Consider the following 27,643-nt stretch of genomic DNA (forward strand, 5'->3'; position numbering starts at 1 on the left):
ATAAGAAGAAAAAAAAAAAAAAAAAGTAAGATTTTCTTTTTTTTTTTTCCATTTTGCATTTTCTTCAACTTTTTGCTTCCCACACACAAGAGCAAATTGCAATAGTTTTATCATAGGAGACTCGGGAATCTCCAGGATCTTGTTTTTTCTACTTGTGAGGGTTCATCCTGACTTGTGCACAGCATTCTAAGAAATCCAGGGAGGTCTAATTACAGGATTATTCTTGGAGGCTGATTATTCCCTGCAGCCAGCTACCAGTTAAATATCACCTGCCCACAGACCTGTTCGAGCTCTTCCAGTTTCACCACATCCAGGATGTTATAAGGGACATAACCAGCCTGCCCGCTCCGGTTGAGCAACTTCCACCACTGCTTATTATCTTCTAACACCTGAGAGAGGGGAAAAAAATAAATTTGCTAGTGAGAACATCAGATTTCTGGTGTACATAAACAGCATATAGTGGAAATAAACCACACAGTAACCTGAAATTGTCAGAATAACATCATTGAGGCCGGGAGCTGGCAAACAGATCTGTCACACTCATTTGCAGTTCGGGACTGAAACCTTTCCTGAAAAGCATCAGAATTTATCCTGATGATGACCAGGAGAGCATCTCTGGGGAAACAGACCTGGGGAGCGGGAGAGCTCATACTTCCTACTTAATTTGCCTGTTTCTCCATATATTTTTTTCCCAATGACTGAATTTGTGTTGTCTTTTTGCATTAAAAAAAAATCAAGAGTGGCTCCTGCCAAAGATGCCAGAGTGTTATCATATAACTTGATTACATGTTACATCAGACCCATAACATAATCCCATCGTAACCACCATGTGACCAAGAAGGTTGCACCCGCCCCCTGCTCTTTCCAGCAGACTTGTTTTTACCCAGAACTCTGATTTTTTTTTTTTTTTTTTTTTAGTGTTGTTTTTGGTTTTTTTTAAGTAATCCTCCCAGAATGCATGAGCTTTGCTGACAAGACCCACACACGTTTCTCATTCTAGCTACGTTTTTGAACAGAAATCTTTTTCTCACATCATAGATCTGTTAGTGTGTAAACCAAGTCACATCCCACATTCTCCAGCTGCCAACAGCATTGTGCTAAGAGAAAGGTTACGAAAATCATTCCAGGGTGGGGGGGGAATGGTAATAATGAACATAGGCCCAGCAAGTGGGTGAGCAGTGATTTGTTTTCCTTCCTCCTCATTGCTAATTAAGATGTGACTGATGTGTTTCAGCTGAGCAAATGAGCCGGTGCATCCAGCCAGCCTGCTCCAGCTCAGATGTGAGGCTCTACATTTGCGCAAAGCTTCACGTCACTGCTCAGAAAACCCCAAGCAACAGTAAGTTGGCACTTGGCGGTGGCTGCAGATCTCTGTCCTGTTCCTGGAAAGGGGAGGAGGGGACACATTTTCCCCAAGCACGTTCATGTACCTCCAGGATTTCATCCTTAAGCACTGAGAGTTCATTGGCATTTCGCGCAGTGAAATCGTAGCGGATTTTGGCATATCTCTTCGGCAGAGCCATTCCCTGCGCCTCAAAATTCCTGCCAGAGAGAAAAAACGGAGCTTTAATGGAGGCCCATGTAATAACTAGGGAAATAAATGTTCAGTGGCACAAGAGACAGAGAGACAATCATATGAATATTTGTGTTGGGAGGGGACGGTTCCTCTTTGCTGCTCCATTTTGAGGAGAATTTTCACCCTTCATTTTAGTGAAACATGTTGTGTTTGGGAATGAAAAAGCTGTTAGGTTAGTGGCTTTATTGGGGATTGTGAGGCTGCTGCTCTCAGGGTGGGAGAAAAGGCACCTTCCCCTGACAATTGCTGCTTTGCAAGGACTGGGAAGATCGAGAAAGCACAAAGAAAATGCTCTGATTGCACCTCCTGTGAAAAATAAGTGTGAAGCCCTGGTGCCCTGCTAAGTGGAAACAACTGCCCCACATGCCTGGGTAGGGGAGGAGCAGGAGCCAGCGTTGAGGGAAAGGGTGTTGGAAACGAGTGGTGGTAGAACTGACTGCAAATCTGGGTTTTCTTTCACCAGGGAATGAGCGCTGAGCTACTGAAACAGAATTCTGCGGATTCCCGGGAAAAGTGAGTTTGAATGTTTCTATTCTAAGAGGCATTTTGGGGGAAGAGAAATGCATTTTGGTAATTTGTTTGGGAACGTCCAACACAAGACTATGCAGCTTTCAATATTGAACTTGCTTTTCATTTGCAGAGACACAATAAATATGGTAAATTGTCAAAAATTGAAAATGGTGAGAAAGTGGAATGAAATATTTGCTTTGACTCAAACTGGAATGGTTTATTTTTTCATAACTTTTTTGCTTGGCTTAGGAAAATTTTGCAGACCTCATCTTTTTCTTCTCCAGTTAAGATGGGTGTAGTGTTATTTTTTAAATTCCAAGAATGTTTGCAGTATGGAAAAACTGTCTTGCCTTGTTGTGTAAGGGCAGGTAGGAACTATTTTAATGCATCTTCTACTGATCTTTCTGCTGATGACTTGCAACCTGCACAGCTGCCTGATGCAGAAGACTCTCGGGTGCTGTTTTCACAGTGGATGTGCCAATGGGGGGCAGGTTCTCTTCCAGTCTATGTCAATTCTGTTTATGTCCAGCATTGCCAGCAACAATGGTTTTTAGCCTGATGTTTCCCCATTGCTGAGTTCTTTGCTTTGGTCAGTGGTTTTAAAATCTACAGTCTGTGGAAGCTCTTTGTGGACTGCTGAGGCATCTGTAACACCTGACTTTGAAAAGCGAGCTCATTGTGCTGTTTCAGTTTGTTTTACTGTCTCCACTAGATAATTCAGCGCCTGAAGGCAGGGAGGGGGAGGAAAACCTGAGTTAGGTAAAAATTACTTATTTTGTAGTGTTCCAGAAGGTAAATGGATTGTGAGGAAAGAGGTGACGGCTGGAGGAGTTTGAGGCTGATGTATACTTTGCACACACTGAGGTTTTACACAAGCAACCTTTGATTATTACAATATTGCTTGGGGCTTTCATGACAATTGTCTGCAGCGAGAAGCCTTGGTGTAATAACAATACTGATGCACAGGTATTTTTGCTAATATAGGGTCTCTCAGTTAGAAAACTAGTTCAAACTGCTCTGAAAAAAGCGTGAGTATAGCAGGAAATATGTCTGTCCCAGACCCGTCATCTTGGCAAACAGCCGGGCAGACTTGGCCAGGACCTGCTCTGGGCTCACAAGGGCGTCTCAGCGCATTCTCAATTTCAGCATCCGCCTCAGTGCCATTGAGTTTGATGGGTTTTGTTTGTCGTTTGTTGTTTGTTTTTTTTTTTTCTTAAACATTATGCATGAGGAAAACTTGCTGTTGACAGTCTGAACAGTAGGTAGCAAGTACAGCACCTATCCCCCGAGAAGGGAGAGCCTCCTCGGCTCTTTCCTGAGCCCACGCTGCAGTTAGACCGGGCAGTGTCTGAAGAAATGGTCACTTTGGTGAAAAGGCAGCTGTAATTTGTATTCCAGGACTCCATGCTACTATTTATGGTTTGTCTGTGCTGAGACTAACAGCCGAAAATGTTTTCTTATGTGTGTTGTCTACCAGTCACTAAAGACGGACTTAAATGTTCTCAAGTAAACTAAGCTCTCCTTATTTTTTGTAATCTCCCTGAGAAAAATAGGATTGGAGAAGAGAATTTATTTTTCTTTCCCTACTCAACACTGTGTCTGTACCATTCTATGGGTCCACCAGGACCTTTGATGGCATGAATGGGAAGAATAAGTTATTATGTTGAAATAATTGGATTTAAGGTATTTTGCTGTGAATTTGAACTTTTTTTTTTTGTAGTAGAGCTTATAAATTTTTAGATTAGAACATAAAAACATGAAAGAAACAGTCTGGCTTGAAGGTTTTTCCCCAGTCCAGAGCTGGCTACAGAAAAGTGCGTGGTTAAGTACTTTGCTGCATCTGGGTTTCCAGTCTTTAAAGATTTGAAGCTGATAACTTCGTGTCAAATCACTGCAAAGCAGAGTATGGCAGAGAGCTCATTTGCAATTTGGGAAGAGTTTGTTGAAACTCGGAGATTTTGTGAAAATTTCAAAGGCATAAGCTCATGTAAACAAGCAAGGAGATGAAAAGCCTCTAAACTTTGAACCAGAAGTACTTTCATAAAGATTTTTATACCAGTGGGTAACTGGTGATGGAAAACTCGCAGCAGGGCAGAGTGTTTGATTAAATTGTGAAAGAAACATCTTTCCCTTGGAAAAAAGCCTGAGGCAAAGGGGTGGCCTGGTTGGGTCTGGGTTGGGAACTGAACTTTTCAAAGCTTCTGAAGAAAGTGGAGATTTTTCCTCATTTTCTACATTTATCTTCTTAAAGAGTTGCCTGAAATCAACACCTTGTCACTTGTGATGAGCAGGGCTGGAAACACTTTAAAAATTTTTTTAATTCAGTCGCTAATAAATATCTTTCCCTTTGGTTGTGTCTAAAAACAAAAGGAGGAGCTGCTGCCTCCAGTGAAACACACAGGTGCTTCCTCGGTTCAAACGTTTTCCGTGCGGTGCTGCTGAGGTCGGGCTGCATTCCCCCGCAGCAGAAAGTTTGCACGTGCTCACGCTTTACTACTGGATCCCTCCTAGGAGCAGGTTCTTCCCGTGCAAGGTGGTGTGGCTGTGGGATGAGTGGAGAGGTATGAACTTCTCTGAACATACAGAGAATGAAAGTGCAGCGCGGTATCTTTGGCACATGATCCTTACTATCACTTTGAACTGACGTTATGAAACAAGATCTACTGATTGACTAGTGAAGTCAGTCAATATTTTTGCCTCTTGGGGTAGAAAACAAATGTAACCCATTTCCTTGTAGAGCTGCTGGTGATTAAAAAGCAGACAGTGTTTACATGAATAATCCCTTGTCTAATCTTTCTCTTGATCTTGTTAACAAGCCTGAATTATGGCAGAGCGTTATCTACTAGTATGCCAAAACACCCTGGTGTCGTGATGCGTTGCGGTGGGTGTTTCTGCGGTTAGGAGGGGGAGCCAAGGTGCCGCTGTTACCTATTTACATGCTGAGTTACATTCTGTTTGAAGGCGTCCACAGCTTGTGTCTGGTCAGCGCTCTGGCCACGCTTGAGTGAGGAGTTCCGGTAAGGATATCCATTCGCCGACGAGAGCTGGAAAGAGAAAAATGGAGTCAGTGTCACCAGGAAAAGCATGTCAGAGGAAAGGAGAGTGATAGTGTGAGATGAATCATGGTCTGGAAGCTTTTGGTGCACGTCAAAGAAATGTTCTTCAGGCAAACCTGTGTCCCTGGAGCTCAGTTACGGTGCAGTATCCCAGTTCCTGTTGAGCAGGAGGTGAGGCTGATTACTGCTGCCCTTTTTCTGGCCTTATTTTCTTTCCGTATTTAACTGGTGTGACCAGATCCAACTGAGTTTTGAGCCAACTACATGTTACAGACCACCACAAACTCCACAGATCCATCTCTCAGTCTGAAAAAGGGGGAGGAGGAGGAAAAGAAGCGAGGATGATGAGGAGCATGAGACTGACCTCTTCTTGCAGGTGGCCGATATCTATTTCCCAGGGCGCTCCACGGAAGATCTCCATGGGCGCTTCCCAGCCGTTGCGGAATTTGGGGATGTAGGTGGGGATATTTGCTTCTCGGGGCCACTCGGCTCTAGGACATGAAGCAGGGAATACGTGGTGAGATTCAGAGGGAACGTGTATCTGAAAGAATGTCCGGGAGAAGCGGGGGCATCGGAGCATCCTTGACCAGCTGTAAAATCCCATCTGCCTTTCTCAGGAGCTTGGGGAACCTGCTGAGACGGCAGCTCTGTCCTCACCTGGATCTGGTCCATGTCTCTCCCAGGGACTCCCAGAGGTTTATCTCTTTTGGTGTCAGGTGTCCTCTGAGGAAGTCGGTGGTGTCTTTTGAAAGAAGCGGGCTGACAACAGACCTGGCAAGCTCAGGGCCACCACAGCTGCTGACAATCTGGATTAAACACAAATACATGCAATGTGAGAGATTTTGCAGGAAATGTTAGAAGTATCAGACCAGCACACATACACACAAAAAAGAGCAGAAATAAAAGAGAGAAAAATCAGTGGCTCTGATCCTTTGGAGTCTCCCTGCCTGCCCAGAGGATATATCGCAAGCTGGCACTTGAAAAAAAATGGAAAATCACTTAGTATTTCTGTGTCCCTTCTGGCTTCTTTTTCAAGCTGAGATTTCTGCTTCCTATTTTCAGTGCAAATATTGAGGCACATTTGCTTGCAGGTGAGGTCAGGCAGATTCCCAACGGAACCAGAGCTGCCTTGAACTTTTGTTCGCAGCGAATCTTTGTTAATGAGGTGGAAAGATTCATATTTGCTAGGGTTTGTGTACTTAGTTCAAGCTGGAAATCAGATCAGAGGCCAGAAACACTGGCGTTGTTGCTTCTAGACCTCACTGAGAAAGGTTTAGCCTGTTGTGAGCAGTTTTCTAACTCTTCTGCGTAATCTGCTGCCTGTAAATGCAAAAGCAACATTAGAAATAAGAAGTGAGTTCACAGTGAAAGCTGTGAGTCAGATTTACCAGTTCCAGTGGCCCAAATAGGAAATGCACCAACTCGGAAGCGCTGGGGTTCTGGATGTGCTTTCTCAGTTTGGCCTGAAAAGAGAAAGGAAACCTGGTTTAATCCTAACCTGATTTTGCCTTCTCTTTTCTGTCACTCTGAGGGATTGTTGCTGAGATTTGCTACAGTTAACACAGCCTAAAAAGTCAGGAAATTTTCAACAGCGCCCTTGAAATCAGGGAAGAAGAGTGATCAGGGAGTAGGAATCATTCAGTTTTAGATAATTTTTACTTTGTCCATTTCTGAGGCTGCTGAATTTCAGGAGGAGTAGAGTACGTACCACACTCTGTTAAAACCAGTCCCTCTGAAGCTATTTTGAGCAGAAGCAGAAAACCTCGGTTTATTTTGAAAGTCTTAGTGAGAAAGGGCCAGGCCTGTTGCTTCTGACCCTTGCAAAGCTGAAAATCCCCCTGGTTCCCACAGAACAAGTATTTTGCAGGGTCCCTTGGCAAATTACTGACGAAGACAAGTCTCCACCAAGGTCTTTCCTGCAGCTGTGTTCACTGCGCAAGTTTGGTCAGAACTGACAGAATTCCCTTCTGGCTTGTTACCATCCTGGTTTCACACGCTTCGCTAAGCGGAGCTGGCAGCGCTGGGAACATCTTTATGATTCTGCTTTTCGTTCCCGTCTTAAAACGGCAGCTCCTTGAGGGGGGAAAGAGGAGGAGCCAGGAGTCTCAGGGCAAGGAGGGACCCAGTTACTGTTAGCAATAACTGATTAACCAGAGACTTTCCAGGCCCCTGGCTCTGGCAGCTTTGCAGCTGCTCTGTAGAAAGAATCAGATGAGAACAATTTAAAGTAGATAAGACTTTTTCGTGTGTGTGATGTGGGGTTTTTTTGGGGTTTTTGGTGGTTGTTTTTTTTTAATATTTGCAGTCCTCTATTTTATGCCTTGTAAGGATAACAAGGACTACAGCTCTCAGAAAACTACCCAGACTTTCAACAGCCACAAGCAGAAGCGAATATGTAGAGCAGGGATGTCTATAGAAGCCTTTGCACAGCTATGGTCAAGGTGGGCACAGCAGTTTGGGCTCTCTACGCTCGCAGCCTCACAAATGCTTGAAGTCAGGGCTGTATTTGCAAAGAGCTCCAGGCATCGTGGGGCCCCTGGCTGCTCAGTCCCCTCCTGGACTTTATGCTCTAGTTTCAGTTTAACAACTTGCCCCAAGAAACCTGCACAAGCCCGACACAGTGTTTGTTCTGAACTCTGAAGAATCTGGAATTCACACCTTTGTCCCTTAATAATGTTTTCAGGTCAAATTTCACTTTAAGTGCTTACTACTGTGATATATAGGGAAGAAGCCTGGTCACCGCATGGGACGGAAATGCTCTGTCACTTACCAAGAGGTTAAAAGCCAGTTTGGTTTTCTGGAAGCAGTCGATGAACTCTGCCTCGCTTGGGGGTCTTGCTCGAAGAGTCAGCATGCCCTCTGTCATGGGATGGTGGAGAGAAAAACACTTGAATCAGAGCATCCCTTTCCCTTTGCGGGACAGTTTCACCTTGCTGGCACACAGAGGGCACAGCCGTAAAGGTGCTGAGACTAGAACTGCTAGAAATCAAGGGCGCAAGAAAACCAAAAGTCTTCCTCTGTGTTGGAGGCTTTGTGTGCTCTACGAGGGGACCCACAGACCAGCAGCACCTTCCAAACTGGTGTAGCTGGTGTTGGGTCCGTGGCTGTGCTGCAGCATCAGCCCAGCCTTGCTGGGGTGTGAGCTGAGGGCTCCTCCCAACCTTTACCCGTGCCCCTGGGCTCCCCGTTTGTTCCAGCTGTACCTGCTGGCCCTTTCTTCTTGTTCTTCTTCCCTTTCTTCCTTTGGTTGAGCTGTTTGAACGCCTCTGCAGCCTTCTGAAGCCTGGCGACAAACACTTCAATGTCATCCAGAGTGCAGTTCAGGATTTGCTGCAAGGACAGAAACGCGACAAATGAAGGTGAAAGGAACCCAAAGCGCACGCAGCTGGGAAGCCCCGTATCCCCGTGCCCGCTTCATTTCCTAGAAGAATGCACAGGCATGGGGAATCCAGGCATGAAAATAAGCTGAATTCATCACTTTCCAAACACAAAGCTGTGCCTGGTTGTGTGCTGGACTTATCAATGTGACAAGTGACCCCTCTGCTAATGGGTGTCTGGAAAATAACCCCCAGAGCGGCCGGTGGGCTGGTGAGGAGCAGAGCTACCGCGGGGCAAAGGAGATTGTGACTGACCCAGTGAGTGGATCCGACCCACCTTATATTCATGAACAAACACAAAAATAATCAGTTTAACAATGACTAGATTACACCTAAAATGTCTGCTCATGGAGGAGCCCATTGGTTCCTTCCTCTCCTTCTGCCTATTGGCCGTGGGCCATTCTTGTTACCAACCGTTTCTTTTTCAATCTTCTGTGCTAACATGGCTCGGGACTCTTCGTGGTCGTGAGAGCTGGAGCCTCGGCGATCATAGTCTGCAAACAAGAGAGAGAAAAATATTTACTATTAGAGGTTGAAAATAGGCTCCATTAAATGGAGAGACCTGTGGGATGGTGGCTCCCAGCTTGGTTGTTTATTCTGGGTTATGAGAGCACCTCAGGAGATCACAAAGAGCAAGAGGTGATCAAAGTTGCCAATTAAATCTTCCAAGCTCATAGCACCTGCCCATCAATCTGTGTTGATAACACTGTCTGTTTTCTAATATAAGCAGTGAATGAATCATGAAGAGCGTCCAGCTGCAGGCAGGGACCTGCCAGCCCCGTCTCCAGATGCTGTGAGTCACCAACTCCTTTGCCTTTGATGCACCTAAGCTGAGTTATGCCCACTGAAGAGCCACCGCAGAGCACTCCACGTGTATGTCAAGTGTGATTAGATTAACTCCCACTTGCTCTTCTAACCCCCAGCTCTCCACAGGAGCCTTCCTTGTCCCAGTGGTATCAGTTTAACTAAACAGTAGTTGAGAAAAACCAAAATAAGACCTGGAAGTGAATGCAAATGTCACTTGCTAGAAAGCAGCATGCCAGGAATTCTGCACGACTGAAGTTTAGGCAGGCCCGTGCACAAATCAGCGTTTCTGTACAAATTCCTGTGCAGTCTCTTAAGTGTTTTTAATGGGTGTTAAAAAAGAATCATCCTGCAATAAAAAACCACAGGCACCTCGCAGCTTCCAGGGGACAGACGGGGGTGGTATCTCGGTGTGAGCAGTTGCTGGGTGGCCTCTTGTGAAAGAATTGAGTGTCAGCTCAGTGAAATGGGGTTGGAAGGGCCAGGTGTTGCAGAGCAGGGTTTGTACAGTGGGACGGCTGGGCAGGCAGCCTTGGCAAAGGACTACGAAAAACATACATCATCTTTAAGGATTAAGATGAGGTGATTAGTTTTGACAGGTTTTGTAGAAAAAGCAACAAGGCGTGTATCAAAGGAGAGGCTGTTTGCTGAAAAACTGCTGTGCATCGGAATAGAGATGTGTATACATGGGCCAGCTCTGAACTATAGATCTGATTTTCATTATGCAAGGCTGGACCTGAAACAGGCAGCTGGATCAGCCGCTTGGCTTCAGATTCCAGCCCAGGGAAATGAATGTGGGGGTTTTTTTCTTTTCAGCTAGTGTTTGGAGTTTTATATTGTACCCTGATTACTGATTTTGCTTGAACACAGAAGTTAATCCCAAAGGAAGGTGGTACAATAGGCAGTGATAAAAAGGCTTAAATTTTGTTCATCATCATTTTGCGTCATCATTAGTCAACTTGAGCTTTTGTCAGAAAAGAGCTTATTTCTGTTACCAAGAGCTTATTTTTGTTACTTCTTTCTGCAAAGAGAAATACAGGTTTTTTTCAAGCCAGCTCAAACAGGCTGGAGTAAGGATGCTTTGGGAATAAGAATTTAGATGAGTGTATGAGAGAGGTGAGCTCAGATCTGCATTTCCATGCTCAACTCTGGGAGAATTAATGAAAACCACTTGATTTCCAAGGGTGACATCTTGGCTCCTGTGAAGGCAGCAGGGCCAGGAATTTGCCTTTCTGACCAGGTCTGTGTGTTTTCTGATCACCGGTGCCTGGCCCAAACTCCATGCGATGGCTCAGTTTTATGAGGGGCTTTCACCTCTTTTGGGAATTTCCGTGTGCCCCAAAACAAGTGTCACTACAAGGAGTTTCTAGGAGCTTTGAATTGTTGAGCAAATGTTTACTGCTAACCCAGTGAGTACAAACCTTTGCTGTGGCCCAATTTTTAGGCATTTATAAAGCACAGCCAGAGATAAAACTAAACGTTGTGCCTTTGGTATGTCTGTGTTATAACGCAGTGAAAAGACACTGAGCTTCCCTGTGCCCCAGCAGTCCAGGGCCTGAAATGAGCACAGGCCATTTCAGGGTGTCTGTCTGTCCAGTCTAACGAGTCCCCTGTCCCCAGGACGGTACCTGGGTTGTGCTGGGAAGGGGGCGCCACCCGGTTCCTGTTGATGGCTGAGCCGCGCGCGTCGTGCTGGATGGGAATGGGAGCTGGCCCTTGCGGCGGCGGGAGGATGGATTGTCTCTGCTTGATCTTTTCTTGGTTTGCTCTGCAAGGAAAACAATGCACAACAACCCTGTCAGTGGCTGCTGATCCCGTTTCTGAGAGACTGGTGTGCGAACGCACCATTGTAAAAGGGCTTTGTAATTTATTTTTGAACTCCCAGCTGCATCCTGCGGTACTTACTTGAGTGTCTGTGGCCGTATCTTCTTCCCGTGCTTGTGGTCTGCCAAGGCACTTTCTATGTCCTCGTGAACCATCTCCGCCTCAAAGATAAAACAGGGATGTTTTCAAGGGCTTTGCTTTAGAAAGGATGGAGGGCTCTAAGCTGGAAGGGGCCGGCAGAGCCGGGAGCACACTGTGGTGTGTGTTTCACAGCGGCACGCAGGGCTCTGCTCACCTCCACCTCGTCGCAGTTGAAGAAGTGGATGTCGGGTTTGTGCTGCTCCGAATCCTGGCACACCAGGAGCAGGACGGAGGAGTAGCGCATCTGGTTCAGCACCGTCTGGCAGTGCTGGACTGTCGGCAGAGGAAAGTCCTCCAGCTCCTCCTGGAAGAGAAGGGCTCAGGCAACGGGGAACTATTGAACCGCTGGGGAATGGTGCTGTGTATGAACTCTTGGCGTCCCTGGGGTTTTTCGTTGCTCACCATTGCCTAATCGCTTTGTTTTACCTGCATCAGTACACTCGTCATCCATCCCAGTGATGCACTGGGAGGAAAGATGCTTTCTGCGAGGGGTTTACCCTCCCACTGTCTCCTTGGATGACCTTGGGCTAATATTCTTTAGCTCCTCATTGCTAAAATCAGGCAGCACCATCTCTCTGCCACTCTCGGGCTGCTGTGTGCCTTTTGTGCACGTACACATATCACCTGTCAAAACACGGCACTGTTCTCAGGCAGGTGATCCTACGTGTTATTTTAATGCTAGCAATACGTCTATTTACAAATACACAAAATTCCCGCTCTGCTTGTGCTTCGTGCAGGTCTCCGTGGACCTGTGGGTCTGTGTCACTCCCACAGAAAGCACTTCTACTGTTGGCCTGGAGCACAGCTCAAGGTGTCTTTCACCTGGAGTATCTGTGCTCTGGAGCCGCGAATAAACCATCCCACACTCACCTGCCCTTTGAATTAGAGTCATCCAGCCTCTGCGTGCCCAGGAGTGGATTTTGGTAGTGATTTGCCCTTATTTGGATCCCTTAGAAATGGGCATACGCTGCACCCCACGTGCCAACCGAGAGCTCTGGGTACCTGCGACTCGCAGTCCAGCAAGCGAATGGACTTGTCGTTCACTTGCAGCAGCATCTCCTGCGTCCAGATCTTCTCTTTCGAGCTGAGCAAGATGAGTTTTCGAATGGCGTCGTCCACCGTCACGATGGACTCGCTTTTGTCCATGATGAAGGTGGCCAAGTGCTGAAGTTGGGAGGGAAGGAGGAGAAAACGGGTGAAAGAGCTTTTTGTGTGTACCTTAAATCAGTACTAAAAACGTCTCTAAAGGCTTGAACTACTGTTTGTCCGCCCTTTAGAGCAGAGGGATGAAAGAGTTACTGCAGAAAGTTTATGTTCTGGCTGTTAGTGCCAGCCTGTCCGTAGTGGTGAAATATCAGGGTTTTGTAACACAGCAAGGGTTTTCATAATGAGTTTCACCACTTGCATATTTATCTCATCATATGTCAATGCTGGCAGCTCTGGCTCCCGTCCAGCAGCGTGTGTTTGCAAATGCTTCGTGCTTTTCTGAAACTGGCTTGGAAGTTTAAATACGGTAGTTGAACTTCACTTGCCAAGCTAAAAGCATTTTGCTCATCTCACTTAGCAGATCTCCCTGCATGGAATTTGTCCCAGGGAAAGAGCTCACAGAAGAGCTCACGCTCCAGAAATCAGGTAATTTATTCAACTCTGATCAGCCGCTGGGAGCGAGCGCTGCTCTCTGGAGTGGGGAGAACGTCCGTCTGCCAGCAGATGGGACTGTGGGGCAGGAGAAGCTGGAGCTTTGCCTGCTCGGAGCAGCCAGGCTGGGCGAGTGACAGCACAGCCAGGCCACGTGTCCAGGTGACAACAGGGGAAGGGGAAAAAAGAAAATGGGAAGGAAAAGGCAATGGTCCCGTTTCAACTTGTTCCCTCTGCCCTGCTGTGTTCCAGGGAGGAGACAGGAAGGAGAATGTGCTTGACTGGGAAAGTGGCTGCAGCTTTTCCCCGCCGGAACCAACTTTCTCGAGCAGAGAAAGGCCAGAGGTTTTCAGGGGCGAGTTGTAGGTCTGAGCAAGGCGTCTGTGCCGGGTTGGTCCCCGTGCTGAGCAGCCCAGGGCCCAGCTCCTTCTCTCTTCCCTGGAATGTCGATGGCCCATCCACCAGCGTGACCCTCTCATCCCATCGGGGTAAATACACGTGTCTGCCGAATGAGCTGGGGGTCAGCTGAAGAGCCCCTGAGCCACAAATTGGGGTGTGAAATTTGGAGAGGCTCTTTGTTGTCGCTAGTGACAGGGATGAGATTTGCCTGGCTTTTCTCTCGCCGATCCCTTGTCTTTGTGCCTTCTCCCAGGGATCAGACGCAACCTTTTTTTAGGGTTCAGGCAGTTTCTTTCTGGTGCTGGCTCTTTGTTACAGGAGTCAGGGTTTGGCGCGGCACAAAAAGCCAGAAGACTGGCAAGCAAAGAGCTGCAAAACGTGAGAAGAAAAGGAGAAAGGGCTGGGGGAAAATCTGTCTGTCCCCAGTAGCAATTTCAACTCATGGGATTTAAAGCACTGGTAGCCCTGAAAGGCAGAAAGGAATTAAGTTCTGGGAATTAGGGGCAGACAGGATTTGTGGTGACCAATTTGTTGTGCAGGTGTGGGCTGGTTAATTCACAAAGGCTGGAAGGAGCAGAGAAGAGCAGCAACACTGCAGAGTGTAAGACGCACTCCTGTGTTGGCAAAGCAAAGGTATTGGGTGAGGCACTGTCTAAATAAAACTCCTGGCAGGTATTTGAGCTGAAAGCTGAGATTAGCCATGCCATCAGATATGAAAAACATGCACAGGTATACATTACTGTAATTGTAAAATAGTGCACGAGAAGGTATTCGCAAAGTCAACATTATCTGTGCAGAGGTGACAAACCCTCTGCTTTCTGAGCAGTGGAGGGAGTTGGTTTATACCTGATGACAGGCATTCTTATCTGTTCTATTATTCTAACTGCCAGATTTACAATCTTCATAAATTCCTGTGTTGTTTACTGTTAGGTAAGTTCATTTTCATGGAGGGGTTTGCTACTTGTCTAACTTGGACTTTTTAGGATATTTTTTTCTTTTCCATTTTCTTTAGATGCTGGTGGAGTGAGAGAAGCTTGCTACTGTCTTTGATTTATCTCATTAAAACCCCGCTCCATACAGGGGGATATTCAAGTATAGTAGCTTTTGTAAGAATGGGCAATGACTCCATCCGCTATTAAACTTTGATCAGCTTATAGATTACTTCAGAGGGTGTAAAAATGCCTCTTGTGAGGAGAACTCTTCCTACCTCAGTGCCTGCCCCTGAAATCCTGTTTGCCTTGGTCAAAGTTCAAGGCAGAGACTTGCAAATGGGTGGCATGTGGCATAATTAATGAAGAATTCACGTACATGTCATGGTTTAAAGTCCCTTCTCTGCTTCCATGGGTGACTTCATTTGGTAGGAGTCACATTTTAGTTCAAAGAAACGTGTGTGTGAGAGGAGAGAAAGGAGAGGAGCCCGTCCAGCCCGAAACCGCTGGCTCGTAGGATGGAGCGGGGTCAGTCTTGGGAGAGGAATCATCTCAGGACCTGTGCTGCTCTCAGAGGCCTTTAGTTTATCCCCTCCAAGTGTCGTGGTGAAGAAATTCCTGTGCTCTACCTACGTATGCTCTTCATTTTCCTGTACACTGTGTTACCAGCATCTATCACGGATGTTGGCCTCTCAGCTCCGTAAGGTTGCCTTGCGCACTCACCTGTACGTGGTACTGGGAAGTCTCATGCATTATGATATTGGAGTTGGAGTATTTTTTCCTTTGTTCTGCAAAAAAAAGAAAAAGAAAAAAACAAGCCTTCATGTTAGGGGCTGTTTATGGGTATAGCAGGGTTTGAGAGTTACAGCTCTTGTGATGGGCAGCTACAGTTGTTAGTCCCTGAGCTTCCCGCTTCAGTCAGAGTATTGAGAATAAGAAGACATATTAACAATATTAACCTTTGTCACAAAGATTGGCAAATCAGGTGTGTAGTGTGTACATTCACGTATCCCTTAATGCTGCTGATAATTTAATTCCTGGAGGTCAGCACCATTTGTGGAGGAAATTAAGCGTAGTGTAAAGGGCAGCCCCAGAGCAGGGGTGACGGGGGACGCGCTGGGGCGCGGGCTGGGGAGGCTGGCGGGAGGCTGGGACGTGCACGTGGCAAGAAATAAAGAACCCAACCACAACCCACCGGTTTGGAGATAACAGCCCATTGAAATGTCCTCCAGAAGCACCCTCTGTGCTACCGTGACGCGGTTAGTTTGCTCGCCCGCGTTTCCTGGCAAGGGCTGTAGTTACAGATAGGAAGGGCTGCGGGGACCAAGGCCAACCAGTCAGGACCTGCGTTTCTTCTACAATATTTTTATGAGGCCATAGATCTTCATTACTTCCTGCATTTCTTACTGGAAAGCAGCTGTCAAGAGCAAGTGGGAGAAAATTCCTTGGAATTTCATGAGGATATTGGATATAATCCTATAAGAATTTACCCTGCCAGCTCTTACTTGCTGTTTAATTGGTACTTGTCCAGGGATTCCTTATATTAATAAATACTTTGCTTAAATAGCAGAGGAGAAACTCTCCAAGCGCAGAGTGATCTGGGAGCATCTGAGCTGAAAACATGTTCCTGGCCAGCAGAGGACATCCTCCCACAGTTCTATACGCTTTCACACTTCTTGAAGCCTGTGCTAAAATATCGTGTCTTCTGCAGCAACAGTCACAACCAAAGGGATTTCAGAACACAGCAAGCGTTAGGGCTCCTCCTGCTTTAAAGAAGCATATATTAGTTTAGTTGTGGTTGACTTCAGAGCTCTCTTTAATGCCTTCTTGGGGATATTGGCTGCTCTCTCGTTTTCCCGTTTTCTTTGAACACAGAAAATGCAGCCTTGCTTAACAAATTTCACATTAAAGAGGCTGGCACCTAGAAAATTAGTATCCTCATAGGAACTTGTTCAGTCAGCTTCCAAATTTATTTTAAAGAAAGGAACTTTTGGTGAAGTGGTGCAAGACCAAGGTAGAACTTTCTAAACTGTTCCCTTAGTTTGTATTTTTAGTAGCATGCCACATGTAATTGAAAACCACCGCTGCCCGACGGGCGTGCGTTGCCACGGAAGAAGGAAGAGTGATGAACGTGGGCGATACGAGCAGGGAACAGCTCCTGGTTTGCTTTTGGGTTGTTTGCACATTTGCTAACAGGCTCTTTACAAGGGTATCCTATGGAGGTGGCTCTGGGAGTGACAGTGGGGGCACCCGAGCTGCTGCTCAGCCAGAGGAGCTGCTGCGTGAGGAAAGGGGAGGGTGCGTGGGCCAAACCTGCCCGCCCCGGGGGTCTCTGCGTGGGAAGAGGGTCCAGCCGGAGGGCCGGGGGTGGAGGGCACAACAGGGCACCCACAGAAGGGAAAGCTGTCATGCTCAGCACAAGTGGTGATAGACACAGTGCTGCTCTCACAGCCTTTTCCTTCTCTTCTAACTGTATCCCAGCAAAAATAGTCTCTGACCACTTCACCCCAGGAAAGCGCAGTCCCCTGGTTACTCCCAAACCACAGAGTTGTTTTCTACCAGATCTACTAAGCCTGACCTTCACATCTTCTCCAAAGGCATCACTGAGACTCCTGCAAATGGACAACATTTCCAGCAGCTGCTGCTCCTGTTCCACGCCAGTTTGGACCATGCATCATGTCCATCCCTTTCCCTGAGCTCATCTGAGTGAACTTGTCCCACAACCAGTTGCACGGGGACAGCGGAGGGGTCAGTGGACTGCAGTGATGGGATGGAGAAATGAGGGTCAGGATTGGAAAGGGAGGCAGCTCCTGAGGCTGGTGATAGTGATGGAGAAGATGTGACACTGAACTACAGCCCAAGTGTTGGCTGGGGGTGATTTCCCAACTCTGACACATGCTCTTCTTTAGGTCTTACAGGCAGAAGGGTGCTAGCAAGGAGTAAATGCAGCAAACAGAGCATTCTGCTGTGCTAAGAGCAGAAAACAAATCCCAAAGCACCAGTTTGGAGCTTTAGCTTAGTCCTGGGGTGTCCTTGTATTCGTTTCTCACCTGAATAACTGTTATTTAAGCCTCCTGCCGGTAGATGCTGTGCAAAGGAAGGAAAAGCTGGCCTGAATCTGCTGCTTTCCCAGTGTTAAAGTGTCGTACAGGCACCTGCCTCCTCTGCACCGATTGCCAGGATTTCTGCAAATGTCCTTCCTCGTGTGCAGGCCCTTCCATGGAACATGCAGCGTCATGCCTGGATTTTTCCTGCCTAGAACAGGACAGGGTTTCCAGCCATCCCATCCAGCCCTGGGAATGCTCCTGTTCCAGCTTACTCTGATTTAGCTCACACCCAGTAGGAATTTGGGGGTTCTTTCCCTGTCCTGAAATCAGAGTGCTGTCAGGGAGGGGGTTAAAAACTGGGGATGCTTGAACAAGCTCAAACCTCTCGGGTATATTAGACTCTGAGTCTTTTGTGCTGTTTTCTTGCTGTCAGGTGCTCTCACCCCCGCGATCTACCCTGGTTTGGGGCTGCAAAATGCTGGTCAGGCACAAGGGAGGATGGAGGACACATGCAGTTTTGCCCCGTGCTTTTGCTTTGGGTTCCAGCCTGGTAGTGCGAACCTCTTCCCCAGACTCCCCTTGCAACTCTGTTACGCTTTTATTTCTACTTGGCTTCTGTGGAAGGAGGATGAGCACGTCCCTGAGCTCAGCTCAGGCTCGATGCGCATCACTAGCAGGTGTCTCTCCGGAGCAAGCACTGGCCCCAAGGGAAGCTTTCCTTCGGATTTAGCTTGGGATTTGCACCTTTCTCTTGGCCAGAGTTGATAGAAGCTGATTTCAAGCTGATTTCTAACACTTTTCAACACTTTTCTAACACTCTTTAAGCCTGGGGTGTGCCATCAGCTTGGCACCTGCCTGAGTACTTTGCACCTTGTATCTTTGTGCCTGGAAACACAACAGCGTGTTTTGCCTCTGCAGCTAACTCCTGGTAGCCCTGAAGGGACTGGCGTTCGCACGTAGAAATGATTTATTGGTGGGCACAGCGGCAGAGGGTTAACAGAGAGCGCAGGTCTCTGAGCCGGTGCCTTGTACACCACTAGCACCAACTCAAAGGTGGAGCAAGGACAATTTGGGGGGTAAAGACCTCAGACACCCAGCTCAGCACCCTGCTCAGCCATTAGCTTCCAGAGTGACCTTGAGTAAATTAATTAATATTTCAGCACAGCCACTTCCCACCTTAAGCTCGCATTGAAGGGTCAATGGCGTTTCGTGTTTGCTGGGTGTTTTAATTGCAGGCTGCCCTACTTCAGATGTGGGGCAAGGGCTGGAATAGGGCACACGGTAACACACACCCCAGGGACTCATGTCTGATGTGAGTAACTTTTTTTTCCTCTCAGTAACCTCAATTTCCTCACCGAGCGTTTCTCGTGTAAATAGATGACACTAATGGAAATGAGAACACTGCGTCTGTGTGAGATGGAGGCAAATTTGGATTTTTAAGACATCCCATCCCCTCCTTTTTCAAAGGGAATGGAGAAGGCCGAAGTGGTTGGTCTGGGAAAAAAAGGTGGTTTACATTAGGGCGGGCAAACGTCTCCAGCCCTGAAAGGAGGGGCACAGAGCGGCATCAGGAGCTGGTGGTCCCCGAGGAGGGGAAGGTGTACTGGGGGGACTGGGATTGCAGAGGGAGGCTGGCGTAGGACTGCCTTTCTGGTAGAACAGCCTAACCAGGCTGTAGATGGGCTTTGTGGTAGGAGAACCAGGCAGGGTTTCTGGTAGAACAGCCCACGGAGCTGCAGCAATGGTCAGGGCTGGGGGAGTTGCTGCATTACCTTTAAGAGTTGCAGAACTGGGACAAAGTGCCTCTATTTTGTCTCAGGATGCCATTCAGGTGACGTCCCAGAAGCTGCCCAGGGCGAGGAAAGGGGCGTTTCTGCATATTCGCTTTCCTGTCCTTTTCTTTAAGATGTCTGCTTGTTCTTTCTGAAATAGTTTGTCTTGTTGGCTTCTACCTGGCCCCACACCCATGGAAACTTTTATTTTTGTGTTTCCTGCTGGCATCTGCAAATATAACCAGGCTTGAAAACAGCCAGGCTTTCTGGGAACAGCAGGGGGGCAAAACATGGAAATCTCTCTCTTTCCTAGTGCTTAGTTTTGATTTCAACACAGAAAGAATTAGAGGTCCAGGCTGCAGATCATAAAATAGTCAGTCTTGGGCCACATCTATCCAAGAAGCATTGGGTGCTTTAAAAAAAGAGGTTGGTTTACTTCAAAGCAATGTGGTGAAACATTGCAGACCATTCTGTGGATGCATCATTATTGGCTTTAACTTAACTCTGGCTCTGGTTTTGCTAGGCTGACCCGAATATGCCAGAATGACTCCTGCAGGGAGGTCTGTGGCTGTTTGACGGTGCGGATCAGGGATCCTTCACGTGTGACAGGTGAACTCCCATGGCCAGAACAGCCTTTGGAGGAGCAGTTGCTTGTCCTGGGTGGCTCCACACTGCCCTTGTGCACAGCTTGTCCTCTGCCTGCTGAATTTGGTATGAATGAACGCTGGCACGTTAGCAGCAGTGCCTAATTTCCTCACGGTTTATCTGACACCTCTCATATGAGGACACTTTGCATTTCTACAGCATCTTGCAACAGAGAAGGCCCGGGCACCGTAGGTGTTAACCAACCCATCCCCAGGAGAGCTCCAGTTTGGAAGTATCTTTGCTGGTTTTCCTGTTAGCACTGTGGTATTTTCTGAACTGCCGGAGCTTGTCTGTGACGCTGGGAGTCTTTGCATGGGGCAGCTATCGCTCACGACTGGCATGTTAGTACGTGATGTGGAAGCTCTCAAAATGAATGACAAGGCTCCCATTGAGGCTGGGGGCAGCCGGAGGTATGAATGGTGTGGGCAGGAGGGAGCTGCGTTACTGCTGGGAGGTGTCACAAGGCTGAATTCCTCCTCGGCATGCTTAATATTTGCCACCAGCTCACAGCCAAGTGCTCACATTCCTCTTTTATTAGCTGAAGACACAACCCACTCTAGAAGAGCAAATAAAAACCTGACCCACCTCCCGGGTTGTGCAAGGACTGGGCACAGCAAGAAACACTGCGTGTTTGTGTGTGGGGATGGACAGTAACGTTCTGTCTGCTGGGCTGGCACCCAGGGGCCGCTCAGCCGAAAAGAATCGGGGTGTTGAGGAGCTGCAGGGGAGGCTCTGGGGTAGAGGTGTTCCTTTTTACCATTACAACCAGAGCTGGAAGAAATACGCCAAGTTATTTTTCACCAAATAATCCAAAATGATGTTTTCTGAACTTCCCATAGCTGCTAATGACATTTTTTGAGTGTAAGAATATGTTTAGTAAGATTGGGGGAACCTTGATTTAATTAAACAGCCCAGGCAACTCAGTTTTCCAGCCAGCAGCACCCAGAGCAGAGCCTTCTCCTCCCAGCAGCTCCAGTCAGGGCTAAGCTGAGCCTAAACATTCTCTGTCCTACCCACAGCTGGGTTTTGATCTGCTGCCTTCCTGTTTTCCTTCCAGCCCTGCTTTCAGTTGGGTATTAAATGTCTGAGGCTTTGAATAAAAGGGTCACCCCCAAGGCAGTGTGGGAGGAGAGCCGGGGTAATCTGAAGCTGGAAAGGGGACGAGAAGAAAGAAGCTGAACGGCACCGAGGGAGCAGTGGGGGAGGACAAGGGCGTTATTCAGGCTGGCAGGGGAGGAGATGGGGAATTAATGTCTCAGGCACTGCCCTGACTCGGACTTGTGATCAGTGCTGCCCAGAGCTTGCTTGCGGTGGGCTGGGGAAGGAAACGGTGACAGCACATGGGGACACTGTCCTGTCTGTCACCCACCTGCTGCAGGAGCACTCGGGCTCCCTTTTATTGCCCCATTGCACGGGGCAAATGCACCCGGGGATGCTCCCACCTCTGAGCATCCTCGTCTTGGCAAAGGGCAGGAGTGGGGAAAAGCAGTGCCTGAGGCTGAAATGTGCCAGCTGTGGCTGGGGACAGACACAGCTGGGTGTCTGTCTGCCCCGTCCGCTGCTCTGGAGGTTTTGGGCAAGCAGAGCAGGACCCCGGCAGCCCCTGGCAGGTGGTGCCGCTGCGGGCAGCACCAGTTCCCTCCTCCCATCATTTCCCAACTGGGAATCTGCAGGGCAGTCTGGGGAAGCGGTTCCTCCTCCCTACGGCAAGGAGCCTTGGTCTCTGCGGGATCTCAGCCTTTCTCTCCTGAGGGGTGATGGCTTTAAAGGAATCGGCTGTTCAGTCAGTCGGGTGTGAAATTGCTTTATCCAGAATTGCAGCCTTGCTGCTTTACCAACGGCAACGCCAGCTGGCTTCAGGGCACGGGCTGGAGCCTCATCCGAGTCAGACGTGCCTAACACCACACACCTGGCCTTCCTGCCCAGGTATTGAGCCTCAGAAATTGGCTCAATGACTGCTTGTGCTTTCCAGTTTTAGCTTTTGCTAAAAGACACAGAAGATAGATCTGCATCTGAGGGACATGGTGGTGTCCCTCGGATGGCACTGGTCAGATGCTGCCAGATCCCCTTGGCTTCGGGCATTCCGTGGTCCTCTCGACCCAGCTGTGTTGCTGACAAGCTCAGTTTCTTGCTGCTGCTCCTGCCAGGGTTGTATCTTGCAGACACACCAGTGTGTGTTAAATTCATGCACAAACCCTCTTCAAGAGGGCTGTGGGGAGGGAACAGCACCTCAGCGCTCCCATTGAGAGCTGTGTGGCTGCCACGTGGCCTCCAGCTGAAATAATTAACAAGCTCATGGTTTGGGCAGGCAATAACTGATAGTAAATAATGACCCTTTTGTTGGTCATCGTGCCAAGCTGTTAATAGGAAATGTGCATTCGCAATGCAGCTTGAGGGAGAGCAGGACTGTCTGGAGTCAGTGTTTCTGTCTGTCTGCTCTTGGGGCTATTCGGCATTGGCACACCTCTCGTCTGTGACGGTATCTCACAGCGCAGGGAGAGACAGCGGCAAGGAATGGCAGGCTGGGGACCATAGGGGCTGGTGAGTCTCATCTCAGAGACCTCTCCATGTGGCTGGGGTGTGTGGAGACCCCCAGGAGTTGGTTTGTGCCTGTTAAACATCATTTACTCCTTTGCCATCCTGCTAAGCAGCTGCCGGAGGAGTCTCCTCTCCCAGGCAGATGATCCCTGTCCCGGGCCGTGCTGGGCAGGGGGAATGGCTCTTCTCTTTGTGTTAGTGCCCGGGTCCTGTTACAGCGCCAAAGCCTTTCTTGGGTTACGGGGGACGTGCAGCGTCAAGTGATCGCGCCTCGCAGGCTGCTGCTACTCAGCACCGTGCTCCTCCAGCCTCATTCCTTCTATAGGCAGCTTCTCTTGCTCCAAAATCCCTTTTCCAACCCTGTGCTCTGACAAGTTTTGGTCTTTGCCAGCAATGAGTGTATCAAGGGTGGTATGGGCAGGTTGGAGCCAACTGGCTGCTCTCACAAGTTTGGATGCGAGATGAGCTGTGCCCTCCTGCCATGCTGGCGTCTCTCATCACTGCAGTGTCTGTCGCTCCATCCCTCCACATCCCGTCCCTCTGCTCCATGGCCCTGCTGGGGCTCCAGCCTGGTTTCGGATCTGCTGGGCACTTCTGTGCCCCAGCGCTTGAAGTAAGAGGCAAAGACACCCAAGCAGTTGGCTGGAAAGCGGCTGAGCACTGCAGGGCAGCCAAAACAGAAACGGGCTGCTCTGAACACTGCTCCAGAGCCATTTCCCTGATAAATCTACTATAATCATTAAACTCTAGGCAGCTTCTTATGGTCATGGTCATCAGCGCTGTCTGATCACCCGTGAAAGCAGCTCAGATGAACACCTGCAGAATCCACCTGGCTGCCACTGCTGGCAGGGGTGGCAGAAGCCGCCTGTGGGACGCATGACGCCAAAATGTTTCCTACCAGCCCTTCCCTTGGCTTCTGCCAGAGCCACACTGGTTTCTCCCCCACAGCCTTTCATCTGGGTTCAGCACAGACACCGGTAAGCGGAGAAGCAGCTTAATTTATTTATGGTATGCATTAACATTTATTCAGCTGGCCGCTGTGCGTTGAGGAAGGTGGCAACCTGATCGGCGCCAGCCATTCCCCTGCCGCCGGAGCTGGGGCTCGCTCCATGCAGGCAGCCACAGACACTTCCAGAATGTGGAGCCCAGGAAACCTGGTGCCGTTTTGCTAAGCAAGGAGGAAAGGATGAGTATCCTGTTCCCATGGAAACAGGAAACTCCACTGGGGACAGCTGAGCACCCAGAGAGTGTATTGAGCTCTGGTAGGGACAGAGCCGGGGAAGATATTTCAGGGCTTTAAGCCAATTTCTCTGCAGAATTCCTTGGTGACTTGGGATATGGCTCTGTACCCCTCTGTGCTCACCACAGTGCAGAAGACACAGTAGCCTGCCCTGTACTTATGATAGAATCATCAAATACTTGCTGATCAAGACAATTACAGCAGGCCAAGGGTGACGCCAGGGCAGCCACCATCGCCAGCCGCGAGGCCGTGTCCTCTGCGGACCCTCGTGGCCCTGTGCGGGTCACACTACGTCCTGGAACCCCCAGAGCAACCTCTCCATGATGCTTTTAAATATCCCACTCCAGGGTCTCACCTGAGGTGGATTTAATGCTGCCAGTAAGTCCCTGTTCATGCTGGGGACACTGTGGCCCGCAGCAGTTGTGTCCCTGCAGTTGGCACCAGGCTGGGTCAGCATTCAGAGCCCATGTACCTGAGGTGGTGGTTCAGTACATGGCCTCTTCCTCTCAGACCGCTGAGTGGTGGGAGGCGCTCGGCTGTAGGAAAAATCATCCTTGGAATAAAGCTAAAACCAAGGCTGCGTTCACCTAGGAATAATATTTAGATGTCTCTGTGCATTGGAGCCGCCGCTGCTGGAAGGACATTACCCAGCGAGCTTTAAATGCAGCAGGTGTCTGTGTGTTCTGAATGTGGGAGTCCTTGCGCTCATTTCTGCGAGGCCTGGCAGCGTACGTGGGCTGAGGAGCCAGCCTGATTACACGGGCAAAAAATGGAAATATGAAAAGTCTTGTAAGCTCTGAGTGTCCCTAAGCAGCATCATAATCAAGGCCATCTGAGCTTGGTGTGATTTGTTTCATTATGAAACATAATTCTCCCTGGAATTTTAGTTCTTGCTTGCCTTCCACTCCCCAGTGTGCCAGCTCACAGCAGAAATTAACGTTGGGGGAGGGAGGATCCAAGTGTGAAGGGACCCAGATGTTTAAGTATTGGTTTAACGCATGCTGAGCGTCCTTTGAGAAAGGCATGCTGAATTAGCGGGGTGGGTTTCAAGGTCTGCCAAGCAAAAGCCCTGTGTATTTATGCAGTAAATTACTGCGGACCTCAGACTGCGCTTCAGAGGTGCCAGGGAAGTAACCAGCAGCTGATTTACTCCTCTTGAGGACTTGGCCCCTGGACCCGTGGTCCTCATTTAAGGTTTGCTGGAATTGGATCAGAGAGATCCCATCCCTGGTGAAATTTGCTTTTGGGGTGTGTTCATGTAAAAAAATTTAAAAGATGTAACTCTGTGTTGAAATGACTTATTTGAGAAACTGTGTTTGTTCTAGAGGCAGTTTGTCAGCCTTTCCCTTTGCGAGTGTTTGTGGTGCTGAGGCACCAGTCAGCCCAGTGCTCCCAGTTACATCCCACCCCGAAACCCTGACCGTCCAGAGCCTTCACCCATGGATGCCAACCCGCACGTGCCACGTGTCACACACAGTTTTCAGCGCTCAGTTTCATTTTTACGTGTCTCTATATGGTTCCCTATTTACCTTGCAACTAGAATCCTTCTGCCCCCATATCAGATCTGCAGGAGCTTTCAGTGCGCAGCAGAAGAAATGATGCCATTGTCCTGTGTGCACGGTGGAGCAGCACCCAAACCTTCCCACGCCTCGTCCTCTTGCTTCTTTCCAGGCTTATCCTGTGTCCTGTCATCTCCAGACACTGCTCAACCCTCTGCTTGGTACTTGCCCATCACGCAGCATCCAGGCCACAAATGCCCCCAGCCACTAACACCCAATTTCTGATCTACCTTTATTCCCATGTTTCGCTTCTTTGCAGCTAATTGAAGTTAACAATGATTTTGTTTAACACTTCGTCTGCTAAGACCCACCAGTGACTGCTCATGTCCAGGCAAGAGAGGTGACTTGGGGACAGTGCTCCAGGCCACTCCACACCCATAAACCTCCAGGCAAAACCTGCAGCAACCAAAGTCACTTCCTAGGGACAAATAAACCACCCTCACCTCGTAGCTGCAGAGGGAGAATTCTGATCAAATACAAGCTCTCCAACAGGGGCACACACAGTTTGTACCCAATGAAAGCATCAGCCAGGCAGATCGACAGCTCTCAGGTGGGAGAGTCTGCAGGCTCAGACTCCCCAAAAGCTGCTCGTGTTCCCCCATCTGCTTATCCAGGGGGTAACTGAGGCAGGTGAGCTCTCACACGACTTTCTGTTTTTTCTGCCTACCCCACAGGCCAAGGCTTCCCCTGGGATACATTAAGACAGCTGCTAAGATCAGGAATAACTGTTATTGATACCTAAACGTTCCCTACAGCTCTTCGCCCAGTGGCTCACTGGCTCCTCTGGAGCTGAGGTGGTTTATAAAGAAGCTGCAGGTCAGGCTCTGCACCAGCACCATCCCGAATTCCCTCTGCTTTCAAAGAGCACTGGAGTTTTCGCAGTTCAGTGAGTAGCTAAAAGAGGATAATCATTAACCTGCTGAGGACAGTCTTTCTTTTGTTGGGCCCTTTATCAGGTTATCTTGCTAGCAGAACTGGAGGGGATCTGGATGAGGGGAAGCAATGTTCTGTGGCACTTGTCCTCACAAGATCACGCTGTCCCCAGCACGGGAGGCAGTGACACACAGGTAAGGGGCATTTTTGCTGCCCTGTCAGGGCAGCCTATGGAGGATTCACGTGGCTCTGATTGAGTCCCAGCTTAAAACTCCCCAACAGCCGTGTCCAGATCCCCAGAGGTGCTTTTGGTATAGGAAACCTGAGACGTGTTTGTGGGCACGACTCACCGTACAGGTCCTTTGCACTCAGCTTGGCGGCTCCGTCTGCTCTGCCCATGCTGCCACTGGAAAAGAAGGAAGATACAAACAAACCATCAGCTCCTGCATCTTTTGAACATCTGTTTTCACACTGTGGCTCACACGATGATCAGCCCTGCAGCTCACCCCAGGGGGACCATCCCTGCCCTGCTCATCCTGTCCGTCAGATGTGGAGCGACTCCGAAATACCAGGCAAAGCATTTGTGTGTCAGACCATGCCGGCGGCTCCCTCTGCAACCCAAGCTGTTATCCACACCGCATGCACATGTCACTAAACCCAGCAGCTGGAAACAGGAGACAGAGGAGCCCTTCTAGGCCTGTCCCCACTAGAGTTACCTTCACACGCGGTGTCCCCTGGAAGGACATCGTTGCTGGAGGGGCTGTTTGAAGGACAGTTAAGGGGGGTTGTTACAGGGAGCAGCACAGGAGACCCTTCCACATTATACCTGAGCCCACCTAGACCTGCGGCAGTATAAGTGCCAAGATTAAGGTCGCTAATGAATGGACCCTTTTGAGATGTTCTCCAAAGGCAGGTGCAGAATGTGTCCCATGTACAAATGTGCAAGGATGTTAACTGTGCATAAACACTTGAATTTTGGGGTGTCAGGTCTCTAAGTGGGACTGCTAGGAGCACCCCTGGGTGCTAGGAAGGGGTGGTGGTGCCTGCACGAGGTGGAGGAAGCCACGGAGATCCTTACTTTGAGCTGGGGTTGCTGCTGAGGGATCCCTTGAGACTCATGTTGCTTCACAGGACAGGCAACTGCAGCAGAAGCAGAAGAGACAAGGTTAGTGATGAGGAAACACTCTGTCAGATAATTTATCTGTGTGCGTGCTCTGATGTGGGGTCTCCAGGCAGCAGGGTGGGCAGGTGAGAGCAGCCAGGTGAGCACGACGGGGTTTTCTTGCCGCTCTCTGCTCGGCCACCTCTCTCAGCCCTGACCTGGGCTGAAGGTGACACATCCCCGATACCTTTCCAAACCCTATTTCTGTCTCTTGCCCTTCCCTTCCAGACACACCCTGACTTTGTGGTACTTTGGTACATCTTTTTTTAGGAAAGCTGCCCTGCCTACAGTTTAGCAGAGACTGGTGTGCTCTGTCAGGGGCCAGTAACAAACGTGCGGATCCCCATGGCCACATGTTCGTGACTGTGAGTGTTCTGAGTCATTTTTCATGCCTGCAGTGCCATTATCTTTTGTTACGTGGCGATTTTAAGCTCTGTACCAGCCGTTAAAGTATCCTTACCAGGGCATTGCTTGCATAGAGAAGACACTGGCAGCATAAGGATGGGGCAAAATTTCCTGCAGTGGCTGAGTGCTTGCTGAGAGGCAGGCAGGC

At 48.8% G+C, this 27,643-nt stretch overlaps 2 protein-coding genes across 2 annotated transcripts in view; one reads left to right on the top strand and one right to left on the bottom strand.

The window, feature by feature from the left end:
* Positions 1 to 27,643, top strand: part of GATD1 (glutamine amidotransferase class 1 domain containing 1) — an 82,262-nt gene that overhangs the window by 27,294 nt on the left and 27,325 nt on the right. The window contains exons 10-11 of the transcript XR_010606253.1: positions 1,235 to 1,339; positions 2,040 to 2,089. The gene's annotated coding sequence lies outside the window, so the exon portion shown is untranslated. The remainder of the gene's footprint in view (positions 1 to 1,234; positions 1,340 to 2,039; positions 2,090 to 27,643) is intronic.
* The window catches only part of EPS8L2 (EPS8 signaling adaptor L2), a 45,776-nt gene that overhangs the window by 3,132 nt on the left and 15,001 nt on the right, over positions 1 to 27,643 (bottom strand). The window contains exons 2-17 of the mRNA XM_065635351.1: positions 27,007 to 27,068; positions 26,279 to 26,334; positions 14,978 to 15,042; positions 12,291 to 12,452; positions 11,443 to 11,592; positions 11,229 to 11,308; positions 10,952 to 11,091; positions 8,934 to 9,013; positions 8,346 to 8,472; positions 7,913 to 8,001; positions 6,531 to 6,605; positions 5,800 to 5,948; positions 5,507 to 5,633; positions 5,015 to 5,130; positions 1,431 to 1,542; positions 282 to 389 (exon numbers count right to left, since the gene is read on the bottom strand). Coding sequence (XP_065491423.1) covers positions 282 to 389; positions 1,431 to 1,542; positions 5,015 to 5,130; positions 5,507 to 5,633; positions 5,800 to 5,948; positions 6,531 to 6,605; positions 7,913 to 8,001; positions 8,346 to 8,472; positions 8,934 to 9,013; positions 10,952 to 11,091; positions 11,229 to 11,308; positions 11,443 to 11,592; positions 12,291 to 12,452; positions 14,978 to 15,042; positions 26,279 to 26,334; positions 27,007 to 27,047 — 1,677 coding nt within the window. The 5' untranslated portion in view covers positions 27,048 to 27,068. The remainder of the gene's footprint in view (positions 1 to 281; positions 390 to 1,430; positions 1,543 to 5,014; positions 5,131 to 5,506; positions 5,634 to 5,799; positions 5,949 to 6,530; positions 6,606 to 7,912; positions 8,002 to 8,345; positions 8,473 to 8,933; positions 9,014 to 10,951; positions 11,092 to 11,228; positions 11,309 to 11,442; positions 11,593 to 12,290; positions 12,453 to 14,977; positions 15,043 to 26,278; positions 26,335 to 27,006; positions 27,069 to 27,643) is intronic.

Source organism: Caloenas nicobarica, chromosome 5 (genome assembly GCF_036013445.1).
Source record: "Caloenas nicobarica isolate bCalNic1 chromosome 5, bCalNic1.hap1, whole genome shotgun sequence".
Lineage (NCBI taxonomy): Eukaryota > Metazoa > Chordata > Aves > Columbiformes > Columbidae > Caloenas > Caloenas nicobarica.